Source organism: Hippopotamus amphibius, chromosome 10 (genome assembly GCF_030028045.1).
Source record: "Hippopotamus amphibius kiboko isolate mHipAmp2 chromosome 10, mHipAmp2.hap2, whole genome shotgun sequence".
NCBI classification, from domain to species: domain Eukaryota; kingdom Metazoa; phylum Chordata; class Mammalia; order Artiodactyla; family Hippopotamidae; genus Hippopotamus; species Hippopotamus amphibius.
The window spans coordinates 17,500,691-17,513,896 of NC_080195.1; the positions used below are offsets into that span (position 1 = coordinate 17,500,691).

The 13,206-nt window shown below is 35.3% G+C and overlaps 1 protein-coding gene across 2 annotated transcripts in view; it reads right to left on the reverse strand.

Moving 5' to 3' along the window:
• The window catches only part of ZDHHC2 (zinc finger DHHC-type palmitoyltransferase 2), a 68,724-nt gene that overhangs the window by 4,735 nt on the left and 50,783 nt on the right, over positions 1 to 13,206 (reverse strand). For both annotated transcript variants that reach the window (XM_057697841.1, XM_057697842.1), the window contains exons 8-12: positions 11,997 to 12,129; positions 6,689 to 6,815; positions 6,321 to 6,413; positions 2,451 to 2,563; positions 594 to 667 (exon numbers count right to left, since the gene is read on the reverse strand). In XM_057697841.1, coding sequence (XP_057553824.1) covers positions 627 to 667; positions 2,451 to 2,563; positions 6,321 to 6,413; positions 6,689 to 6,815; positions 11,997 to 12,129 — 507 coding nt within the window. In that variant the 3' untranslated portion in view covers positions 594 to 626. The remainder of the gene's footprint in view (positions 1 to 593; positions 668 to 2,450; positions 2,564 to 6,320; positions 6,414 to 6,688; positions 6,816 to 11,996; positions 12,130 to 13,206) is intronic.

The following is a 13,206-nucleotide window of genomic DNA, read 5'->3' on the forward strand; positions in this document are numbered from 1 at the left end:
TGCAGGCTTATAAACTGATTTTACTTTAAGGAAACTGATTTGGAATTAGCAGGTTTAAAAAATTTATAGGTTAAAGAAAATGATTTGGAACACTTATTAAGTGTGACACATACTCTGGAGGGTCCTACTGTGACCAAAAATAGGGGTGGCAGAAATTTGTGCTAACAGGATATAATTATCTTGTATCTAGATCCAGTGAGATTCAGCTAATGCGTGGTCAAGGATAAGACCACTGGATATCCTGAAGGCAAGAAAAAAATAAAAATAAAATATTGCATGATCCTATGAAATGACAAGACAATTGTCATGTAAAGTTAATATTTTAGGATCAATTCTTGCTATTTAATGCATTACTATAAAAATGAATTTTGTTCATCAACTTATATTTCATCAAGTTAACCTAAATACTAGCTAATATTGAAGCCAGATCCATGTCCAGAAGTCTCCAGCATGACTGATGCAATCCCAAGGGTCAGCTAAGACATCTACTTGAGTTACTCACAAGTAAATGTTCATGGAAACTATATGCCCTAAGAAAGCTAGAGAACTGTTAAAAATATAAAACATAACAATAAAGGAAAAACCTTTCTTACTTTATAAAGTATGAGTAACTTTTGTTAGAAGAGTTAAGTCTCGTTCTCCATGGTAAGTGCAGGATTGCTCATACCTTCAAGAAAGAACATAAGTTAGCAATTTTTGCTGTTGTTGCTTTTGAACGAATAGGCAGAAACTTGTTATCAGTCATGAATCCCACCAGCATATTTCCATAGGTGTCTTGTACATAATATGGGTGTTTATGAAATGGTTATATATAAATACACGCACACGTGCACACACACCCACTACAGCTGGCCACAACCAGTGTCACAAAAAAAGCACCTTAAAAACAGTTACATATACACACCTGAGGAAGTAGGGGGTGTGAATAAAATAACATAAGATACACTGAACCCGGCACTTCTCACATTACTTTAAATCACCGTTTTCTAATTCTTCATCTACCTCCCTCATTCTTTCCAAACTAATCTGAGCCCTTTTTCATTTTACCATTCTCATATTTCTCTTCCTTCTTTTACACCATGCTTTAAACTTTAAATAATTTCTCAGTTCATCTATCAAAGTAACAGAAAATCAATCTATATCTCCAAATTAACAGCACAAAGAAACTAGACAATCATTTCTATATTAACATAGGACTATAAGGTGAAATAAGAATCTCTTCTGAAAGAGAGTTCTTTGTCTTTCTATCCCCCAAATACACATCATTTCTTTGCCTCTAAGGAAATGGAGGGAATCAAAAGGCAAACAGGTATCACCAATTTTGTTTAGGTAATACCTAGTCTCTCCCATAGACTGAAAAATGGAATGGAATGGAATGTTTAAAGGTGGGGAGACAGACCAAATTATGAATATTCAAATGATGGGCATTTTCTGAGGGCATATACATTCCTTAAGAAAAAGATTCTAAAGAAAGAGAGAATGTGACCGATTATATATTAAATAATGAACTTAGAATTTTTACTCAGGACTATTCATTTGTTTTTCACTAAATCCCAAAGAGTTTTCAAATAAACCAGGAAATACTTTAAAGTGTTGTAAGTCAAAGTCAGGCAAGCACTAGGGAAAAGTTTGAAGGCAAGACTAGAAATGAAGGAGAAAGGTTTAAAGACCAGTCATTCTGGAGATTCTCTGGCTAATAGTGCCTTAACTGTGGATGCATGGTTTTGCAATCGGAGACCACACATATATACACAACCCCTGCATGAATGATCACATATTTTATTTAATACTTAACAACCCTGAGAAATAAGTAGTATTTTAAAGATAAAGAAGCTAAGTCTAAAGGAGGTTAAGTAACTGAACAAGTACCACATGCTGATTAGGTGCCCAAATTGGGATTTGATATCAGGTCTTCAAAGACTTGCCTGTTTTGCCAATAAACTATACTGAACCAAGAAATCAGAAGATTGAAATCAACAATAACAAGAGAACTGTGAGGGGTATGAAGAAATAATAGGTAGCTAATATCATGGCAATTCTGCAATGGCTTTACTTCGACATTCTGAAATTGGAGTAAAAACTACATAATCTGAGCTCCTTTTCAGCAGTTACTTTTCAACCTTTAGTCTGAGCGTACTGCACTTTTTCCAATTTTTAAATAAATTCTATTTTGAGTTTATCATTTTATTTAACATGTGGTAATAAAGATTTGGTTCTCTAAACTGGAAAAAAGCAAGGTAAATCTATCTTCCACAGAATGATTTTCTATAGCTGCCAGACATTAATCAAAGCACTTAACCAACAGCTCTTTGAAAATAGTTCTACATTTACAATGGTAGTCTGACTCCAAAATAAGAAACATTCTACAGGTAATAAGAATGAAAAATGTTCACCACTTTCACCTTTTGAAAATAAAATATATCAAAATAGCCAAACAAGCATACCCTTACCAGCTTTGCCTTTTCCCAGGTTTGTGCTGTTCTCCGTCCAGGATTGAGAATCAGTCAGAAGGTGGCTCTGGGACTCTCTCAATGGCTTTGCAGGAAACTGATGGTTTTCAGGACTGAATAATAATAATCATCATCATGATCATTAGGTTAACTCTGGATAGTATTAAGGTGAGCGTTTCTCAAAAGATGGAACTCAAACCGCTTGTGGTACAAGATAATTGTAGGCGTTACCCACGAGAATGTGGGGAAAACAGGAACAAGGCATTAAATCGCACTGACTCACAATGAAAAAACTGTTCTTGCCTCAGTTCTCCTTTCTTTCTTCTGATTACAATACGATGACAATCTCTTGACTTTGGTAAATCTCCTTTCTTAATACAGAGAATAGGCCTCAGACTCAGACTTTAGTGGGCAGGGAATCTAGCCAGAACTTGACAGTATTTCATTACTGATTTTATTTTTTTTTAAGTTATATTTTATGGCAAATTATACTAGTTTCTCATTTATGACAGTGCTATAAAGTTTGGTTCAAAAATAAATTTAAGTGCCAAGTTAAAGAAAAATATTAATTTTACAAGTGGAAAAATATGGAAAAAAATTTATGAAGATGATGGTAGAAAGATAAGTTTGAGAAAAACTGACCTATTGTTTCTAAAGTGGCCTAACTGGTTTTGAACAAAGAATTCTCCATCTTTCTTTATAAAACTGAAACAACAAATCTGAACGTTATCTTCCAGGAATGTTGAAAACATCTGACATTTACAGGTCTTAAAAAATCTGATGGTTAATTTGGGAAATAAAGAGTTTAAAAGAAAGAATTTAAGTTTTAAAATTTAAGTAGACATGCTACATACTGATATATTGGATGGTATGAAAAAAATATAAATTAACATTTCACTTAGATTAAAAAAATTATTGGCATACAACCTGTTAGTGTATTTTTTTTTTACAACACACCAAAATAGTAATTATAATAATGTTCAAAAGAAAAAACTACTTAAAGTTCTTCCAAGAGTAATTTCAAATATTTTAGTTGACTACAGCTACTACATTTTTCAAAGGATATGCCTTTGCTCCTTAATAACTACCTCATATCTACAATTTGAGACTCTTTCAATTTTGTGCCACTTAACCCCCTAATAAAATTTTGGGAGGAAAATCTTAAAAAAGAAAACCGTGTCTCCTATTCATATGAAATATCTCTTTTACTCTAATTCTTATCATTCCCCAGGAAGGGGACCATAGACCAGGTACAGTGAACTAACTAAGTCCTGGTGCAAGGGTCTCCTTGGAGATTCGTTACTGCTAACAGGACTCTAACAAATGGCAAGGACCCACTCATTCAGCAATATTCACTGAGCACCTGTTACATCAATGAGTAAAAGTCTTTGATCGCATGGAAATTTTGTTGCAATTGAGGAAGAAGGATAATAAATATACAATAAGTCAGATGATAATAAGAGCTCTGACAACAATAAAAGACAGTAAAAAGTGAACGGAGGGGCAGGTTACTATTACACAAAGGGTTTTCAAGGATGGCCTCTACTGTAAAGTTACAGTAAGCAGAAGGCAGAAAGTGAAGCAAAGAAACAGACCATTCAGATATCCGGAGGAAGAATCTTTAGGAAGAGGAACTGGCAAGTAAAAGCCACTAAATAAGGAACATGCTTGGTATATCTGAGGAACAGCAAGATCTGTGTGTCTGAGGACTGTGAGTGACGGGAAAGTGGTAAGGGGTGACACTGAGAGGTGTCAGGGGCCAGATTAGTTAGGACAAGGTAAGGACATTCATTAGCTCTTATTCTGAGCAATATGGAAAATCAGTGGAGGGTTCTGAGCAGAAGAGTGACACAATATGACTTAGGCTTTAAAAGGATCACTGACTTTTTAATGGAGAATAAACTAGAGGAGGGCAAACATGGAATCAGAAAGATCGCTAACAAAGGTATTGACATAATCCATGTGAGAAATGATGGCTGGGACCAGGAAAGCAGCCTTGGAGGTGGTAAGAAAGTATCCAGGCTATAGATATATTTGGAAGGGACATCTGACAGGATCTACATCTGTACATACAGGCTCCCTGAAAGAGAGGAATCTAGGATGATGTCCAAGTTTCTGGCCTGAGCGCCTGGGAGAATGGAGGTCACTACCAGGGATACATGCAGGAAGGAGGAGAGTCAAGTTTAGGGTGGGGTGAGGGTGTAGATGGCTACGAATCAAGAGTTCTGCTTTGCACCTGTTCAGCTGGCAATGACTTTTAGATGTTTAGGTGGGACCATTATGTAGACAATCAAATATACAACTCTGGAGTACACAGTGGAGACCAGCACTAGCCATAGAGAACTTACATGGGCTAATCGGGGGAAATTACAGAATTCTGTAAGAGAGACTTTAGCTGTAAAAATCCAATCTCAACATTTAAAGGAAAGGGAAGAGAAGCCCAGAGAGGTTACTTGACCTCTTCAAGATCACCTAGCTGGGTAACAGTGCCAGACCTAGGATTTCCTCAATGCCCACTGTACACTTAGTAGGAGAGATACTATCTCTAAAACCCAAATAGTCTTAAACTACAGAAACCTCTTAATAAGGATAAAAAACATTATCGAAAACTACTGTTAAATTTTATAAAAGCAGGAAAGCAGTCTAAATAATTTATTAAAGCTAGATTTTTCTGCCCTGAAGTATACAAACAAACAAAAAAAAATAGCATTTAGCTCTGTGGAATTTTCAAGCCAAAACTCACAGCGCAGGACCCAGTAAGACTCTGGTGTCTCTGAATGTCCCTGTGACACACAACACAATGGCCTCCTCATTAACTGGTAGAGCCTGGTCTGCACATAGCTCACTCTAGGGAGGGAGTGGCAAACAGGTGTCATCTCGTGACAACTGAAGGTGAGTTTGCAATGGCTTCCAGGATCACCAGCTTGAGAAGGATTCTAGGGTCACATCAGGCTCCACGGGACAAAGTGCTGTGATCAGTAAGAAACACGAACTAGATGGGAGGAGTGTAAGCACAGGCACTGTGAACACAGCATTCCAGCAAATAAGAAAACCTGTGAAATTTATCTAATGATATTACCGTTATGCTTTTGCTATGCCTGGCTTTCATTTAAAAATTAGAGGTATGGTCACATCCGGAAAGCAACAACAACAACAAAACAAACAAACAAATAAACCTGTCTTCAACATGCAAAAAAATAAGTGTTTCGACTTCAAACTTCATATAGAGCACTCTGAAACGTTTAGATAGTTTTGCCTTTTGCCAGTTAGTAGCAAAGTCAGAATCTAATTTCAGGTCTTCCTCAAATGCTTGATAGATTGGAACCAAAAGAGACTTAAAGCAGCGGCCAAAGTGTCCAGACAATGAGTTTCCAGAGAAATGGCTCAGATCATGCTTAGAGGTCTTTAAAGAGTACCAAGAATACGGTGCCCATTGCTAACAGGACTGTCAAGCCGATGTCTGGGATTCCATTTCATCACCAAAGGCCTCATCCAGGCAGGGAAGTCTTTCTGATCACTTTACAACAGTTACCATCAAGAAGAAAGGCCTGGAGGGTCAGAGGGAAAGTTTACCCTGTCTGCTCACTTGATCACTAGGGGGACTAATTTGGATTTACATTTTTTTCTTTTAAGCACCACATTTAAAAAAAATCATAATATATTCCAGTCAACCAAAATGTATAGAGAAGTAACCCCTGATAACTGACCCCAGTCATACTTTCCTCTTGCCCTCATTCCAGGTTAAAAACGTGTATAGTAAATTATCTTAAGTTCTTAAATTTTCTTTTTCAAAGGAACATATAATCAAAGGACACAAGAGAATCAAATGCATTATTTGAAAGTAAAATAGAAAAAAAAACATGGGCTTACTTTTTTGATGATGAATGCAATCCTGCAGGAGTAGATGGTTGTTCAGGATCTTGGTTAACAAGGCAAGTTGGAAAGCAGCAGCCGTCACCTAGACTATAATTAAAATAAAAACTTACAAATGCACCGTAAAAAATATGACTTCTGTGAGTAGAGCATAGTTATATTATGGACAAAATGCGTATATCAGACATTGGCATCAATGGAGTATGTTTATGGAGATGTGAGTCAACTGATTTCCACATTGATGTAACAGTGAGTCATAAAACAATACTTTAAAAAGCAGGAGTTCTTATGCAGAATTACAGAGGTTTTTTTTTGTTGGATTACTTCCATTAGTCTAAACCCTGAAAATTTTCACAACAAAGTACCTTGAAAAAATGGGTAGCAACCAGTACTTCTTCTCATCACCGAAAACCTGCCGCATATTTTTACTGAAACCCAAGCTGAATCCATTCTTATCTGTTCCATGTCGAAATACTGGACTTCTAAATGCCTCTAGAAAAGATGGAAGAGCAATCACATGAGCAAAGAGCACATCAACCAGCATCCCCTATAGTTAGAAATGATTGAATGAAGAAACTCTGAAAACCAATGGCTAGCCTCCTGCCGCTGCTTGTGTGCCTACCAACAGCCCTGCAGTGAACATTGTCTATTCTTTTAAAACAAAGGTAAAATACGATTAGATCTATTTTAGTTTTTAAGTAACCCTTTTATTCTTGCAGTAGCACATGTGCATTGTAGAAAATCAGAAAATGCAAACAAGCCAATAAATTAAAACTTTACATCTTCTAGATCTCTATTCAATGGATGGCTGGATGGATAGAGAGAGAAGGTAGATATAAATAAACATTTTGTTAATCAAAGTGAGACTAAAGATATATTCTACAACCTTTTTTCTGTTAATAAATTACATTTTCCAATTTCATTAAAATTTTATCTTATCCAATCATATTTTTTTTTCCTAGCTGATCAAAAAATGTACTTTAAAGCTCTTTGTCCAAACCGGGATCCAATGCAGAGCCATACATCATAGCTGGTTATGCCCACTCTGCATATGGAAACTGAGGTTCGGAGACACTGTGCAACTTGCTCAAAATCACACAAAAAATAGATGACGAACTTGAACAAGGTCATCAAAGTTCTGTCCATTGTTACATTTTCTTCTTAATGCTGAGATGCAAAATCTAGAACATAGAAGTGTAATGATTTCTGCCCATCATTTAAAAAATGGAAAATCTAACCAGCAGAGTCAAGGTACTATGAAAAATGTGATTTGCAAGATCCTTAACGTTTATCAATCTAGCTTATATAGCTTTTTATAAAACATTTTCATAATTACAGGACCATACTGTCCAGAGGAAGTTCTTTCAGTGTTACAAGTTAAACCTAGACATTTCTAGAAGTTAAAAGGGAGTAGAAATATTTACATTTGAAAAATAATTTAATTGCTCTACATATAATTTAAAATAAGATACTTTGTTTAGAAATCATTTATTATACCCATATTTTCACCCTAAAAGTACTTGCTGTGATAAGATTCCACCTGAATATTAAAAATGAACATACACTGACTACATACCACAGTTAATCTTCACTGTTATAATAACAGAATTGCAGAGCTTGAAGTGGCCTTTGTGATCATAAAGAATTATAAATCCTGGTTGCATCCCCAAACTCCTGTTCTTAGTCTAGAAGATTCTACTCAGCTTAGTCCGTGCAGCTTAGTCCGTGCTTACTTTTCAAATTTCATAGTATATTCTCTTTTGTTTTTTAGCTTTCTGTGTTCCAGTCACATGAATAGTTTCTAAAACACGTCCAGCTCTTTTTTAAAAAAGTGAGATGCAATACACAAAACATAAAATTGATCACTTTAAGGTGAACAATTCAGTGCCATTTAGTATATTCATATTTTTTCGGCAGATACTGCCTACACCAAGTTCCAAAATATTTTAATCACCCCAAAAGAAACCCTACACTCATTAAAGCAGTCACTCTCTATTCCCCTTTCTCCCCATCCTTTGGAAACCATCAATATGCGTCTTTCTTTATGGTTACCTACTCTGGATATTTCATATAAATGGAATTATATGTCACCTTTTGTATTTGACTTGGCACATTTTTGAGGTTCATACATGTTTTAGCATGTATCAGTACTTCATTCCTTTCTTTGGCTGAATAATTTTCCATTTATAGATATACTACATTCTCTCTAACCATTCATCCTTTGATGGACATCTGGGTTATTTCCACCATTTTGGCTATTATGAATAACGCTGCTATGGGTATTTATGTGCAAGTATCTCTTGAGTCCCTATTTTCAATTCTTTAGGGTATATACCTAGGAGTGGAATTGCTGGGTCATATGGTAATTCTGTTTAACTTTTTGAGTAATTGCCAAACTGTTTTCATAGTGGCTGCACCATTTTATATTTCCACCAGCAATATGTGAAAGTTCCAATTTCTCTACTTCCTCATCAACACTTGTTTTCTGTTTTTCTGATTACAGCTATCCTAGTGGCCATGAAGTGGTACCTTACTATGGTTTTGATTTGTATTTCCCCAATGACTAATGATGCTGAGCATGTTTTTATCTGCTTCTTGGTCATTTGTGTATTTTCTTTAGAGAAATGTCTAATTAAATATCTATTCCAATCCTTCACCAAATTTTAAATTGGGTTGTTTGTCCTTTGTTGTTGAGTTGTAAGATTTAGTTTTTTTTTTATTTTTAATAATATCTTTTGATGCACAAACGTTTTAAATTTTGAGTGTCTAATGTACCTATTTTTTATTTTCCTGCTCTTGCGCTTGGTGTTATATCTAAGAATTCACTGCCATATTCAAAGTTCTGAAGATTTCTCCCTCTGTTTCATTCTCCAAGGGTTACACTTTAGCTCTTCCCTTTAGGTCACTCAATCATTTTGAGTTCATTTTTTTTATATGGCTGAAGGTAGGGGTTGGATTTCATTCTTTTGCATGTGGATATCCAGTTGTTTCAGCACTATTTGTTAAAGATACTACTATTCTTTCTGCCACTGAATGGTCTTGGTACCCTTGTTGAAAATCAATTGGCCAAAGATGTATAAGTTTATTTCTGAACTCTCAATTCTATTTCATTGGTCTATATCTTTATCTTTATGCCACTAGCACACTGCTTTGATTACTATAGATTTGTTACTTCAGTTTTATAAAAATCAAGAACTTAAAAAAATTGTTTTAGTGGATATTGTTTTTGCTATTTGGGGCCCTTGAAATTCCATATGGATTTGAAGATTAGGTTTTCCATTACGCAAGAAAGGCCACTGAAACTGTAATAGAAATTTTACTGAATTTGTAAATCACATTGGGTAGTATTGCCATCTTAATATTAAGTCTTCTAATCCATGAACATGCAAAAGTCTTACTATTTACTCAGGTCTTCTTTAATTTCTTTCACAATGCTTTGTAGTTTAAGTGTAGTAGTGTTGCACCTCCTTGTTAAATTTATTCCTAGGTATTTTATTATTTTGGATACTTTTGTAAATGGAACGGTTTTCTTAATTTCCTTTTGGGATGGTTCATTGATAGAATATAAAAATACAACTGACTTTTTGCATGTTGATCATGCAACTGCAGATTTTATTAGCTCTAATAGCATTTATTGTGGACTCTTTATAGTTTTCTATATATAAGATCATGTCATCTACAAAAACAACATTTTTATCTCTTCCTTTGCAATTTGGATGACTTTTTTTTCTTGACTAATTTCTCTGGATAGAACTTCTAATACAGTGTTGAACAGCAGTAGTGAAAGAGGGCATACTTGGTTTGTTCCTGTCCTAGGGGGAAAATTTTCATTCTTCACCACCAAGTATCATATTAGCTGATAATTTCTCATAAAGTCCTTTGTCAGGTTGTAGATGTTCCCTTCTATTGCAGTTTAAGTGTTTTTATCATTAAAGGTTGCTGTATTTTGTTAAATACATTTTCTATAACAGTTGAGATAAAAGTGTGCTTTTTCCCCTTCGTTTTATTAATGTGGCATATTGCCACTGATTGATTTTTATATATTAAACCACTTGCATTCCTGGGATAAATCCTACTTTGTCATGGTATATAATCCTTTTAACATGCTGCTGGATTTGCAGATATTTATTGAGGATTTTTGCATCTATATTCATAAGGAATATTGAACTGTAGTTTTCTTTTCTTGTGATGTCTTTGTCTGACTTTGGTATTAGGACAGTGCTGGCCTCACAGAATGACTTAGGAAATGTTTCCTTCTCTTGTAATTTTTGGCATAGTTTGAGAAAAACTCATGTTAATTCCTCTCAAATGTTTGATAGAATTCATCAGTGAAGCCACGTGGGGTCCTGAGCTTTTCTTTGTTGGGAGGTTTATTTATTTATTTTTAATAAATTTATTTATTTATTGGCTGCATTTGGTTTTTGTTGATTCACGTGGCTTTCTCTAGTTGCAAGCAGGGGCTACTCTTCCTTCTGGTGAGAGGGCTTCTCATTGTGGTGGCTTTTCTTGTTGCACTGCGTGGGTTCTAGGCACACAGGCTTCAGTAGTTGTGGCTCAGGGGCTCTAGAGTACAGGTTCAGTAGTTGTGGCACACAGGCTTAGTTGCTCCACGGCATGTGGGGTCTTCCTGGACCAGGGATCAGACCTGTGTCCCCTGCAATGGCAGGCGGATTCTTGACCACTGTGCTACCAGGGAAGTCCCTGTTGGGAGGTTTTAAATTATTGATTCAATCTCCTAACTCATTACAGGTCTATTCAGGTTTTTATTTCTTGAGTAGATTGGCAGTGCTTTTGTGTGTTTCTAGGAATTTGTCTATTTCTTCTAGGTTACCTAAGTTTTTGACGTACGATTGTTCATGGTATTCTCTAATACTCCTCTTTATTTCTGCAAGGTTGGTAGCTGTGTTTGCACTTTCATTTCTGATTTTCATCCTTTTTTTTCTCTCTACAGGTGTGTCAAATTTGTTATTTTCAATAAACTAATTATTGATTTCACCAATCTTCTGTTTTTTAAAATTCTCTATTTCCATGATGTCCTGTCTAATCTTTATTATTCGCACCTTTTTCTGGCTTTGGGTTTACTTTTTGCTCTTCTTTCTGTAGTTCCTTCAGGTGTAAAGTTATTGATTTGAAGTATTTCTTTGTTAATGTAAGCAATTATAGCTATACATTCCCTGCTAAGCTCTGCTTTTGCTATAGCCCATCTCTATGGGTCTTCTGAACATACTGTGTTCTCTGCTTGAGGTGTTCTGGCTCTTTCCATGACTGACTTCTTAAATACTTTTTGTTTTCGTGAGCTCTCCCCTGACCACTCCGTGTAAATAGGTTCCCTTTTTCCATTCCCAGCCGTTGATTCATACTTCAACATCCTGTTTATTTCTTTCAAAGCACTTTGCATTTTGTAATTTCATTTATGTTTGGTTATTGATTTTCTGTGTCCCTGACTAGACTGTTTTACCCTTGTTCACTGTATACACACAATGCTTTACACACAATGGACAGTCAAAAAATATATGGAATGAGTGAACTTGTATTTGTCCCATAAGACAATATGAGAAATAAGAGTGATTTTTACAATTTCAGGACAGGTTAGCATTTAATCACATAGCAACTTCTGAGGAATCTTTAGTTTTTTATTTAAAATTCCTTTAACTACAATAATTGGATACTCACCTAATGTAGATTTATTTTTGCTGACTAGCCAACAATGATAGCCAAACAGAGAAGACAAGCTGACAGAAAACATAGCTGCAGCAAAGAATAAAAACATAATATGGAACTTGGCTTGAGTATCAGGTAGGCCATTCTATAAAGAAAGGAAGAAAATAAAATGTTTTGACAAAGGGATAAGTATTCCCCTACTTTCATAAGTTAGTTTTTTTTTTTTGCTTAAAATTTTTCTTAAATTTAGACATGGAGATATATGGTTTTATGTTAAAACTTTGAGGAAAAAATACATCTTCAGATTCAAATATATGTTTACTATAACATGAATATATATATGGAAAAGATATTAAAATTTGGGATATTTATTTTGTTTTGTATAACCAAATTCATAGAAAAATTATGATAACATGTGTGTAAACTATATCAGTAGGAAGCAAGATAAAAGGAGTTATAAAATATAGTTTTTACTTCCTGAAAATGTTTTGTTAACATACTCCTGATTTACAAATGTTTAAACAGTTTTATTATGATGCCAGAAAATGAAGGTTAATTGGCACAATTTAGCTACTCTTCTCATTGATGTTTTACATCACTACAAACAACAGTATCAACTACAAACACAACACATCCACAATAATGCTTCAAGCTACTTTAAATAATGTCATCACAGAAAAGACCAACACTAGTGTATAACACATGTCTAAAACAAACCTTACAATACCCGTGGGATGAAAAAGGCCATCTCAAAGCAAAACCAGACTGACTCTCCTTGTTCGTATGCCCAAAGAGATCTGGCGTCCCTCTAGAATGGCAGACTTGGGGACACTTAGTGAAGCACCAGAGCTGTTAGGAGATGTCGCCTTCTGATATTCTGTTTAAATATGCTGTGGTATCTATCATATTAACCCAGGTCACAAGACCTCACTGATGGCTTTTGAAAGCCAAGTCCTCACAGTGAAAACCAGTCATTCCTTTAACAAATATATTGGTGGTCTGGAAATAAAACCATCCACAGGAATGAGGAGCAGTGAGGCTGTATGCTTTCAGACGTTCATTAGGGATCATTCTTCCAGCTGACCACTGGGAGCATCCTTGAACACTAGGTCATGTTTATTTACTTGTGTATTCCCAGTGTTCAGCAACGTAACTGGCACATAGTAGGCATTCAATAAATCTTTAGTAGTGAATGTGGTTCAAATCTCACATCAGTGATCTA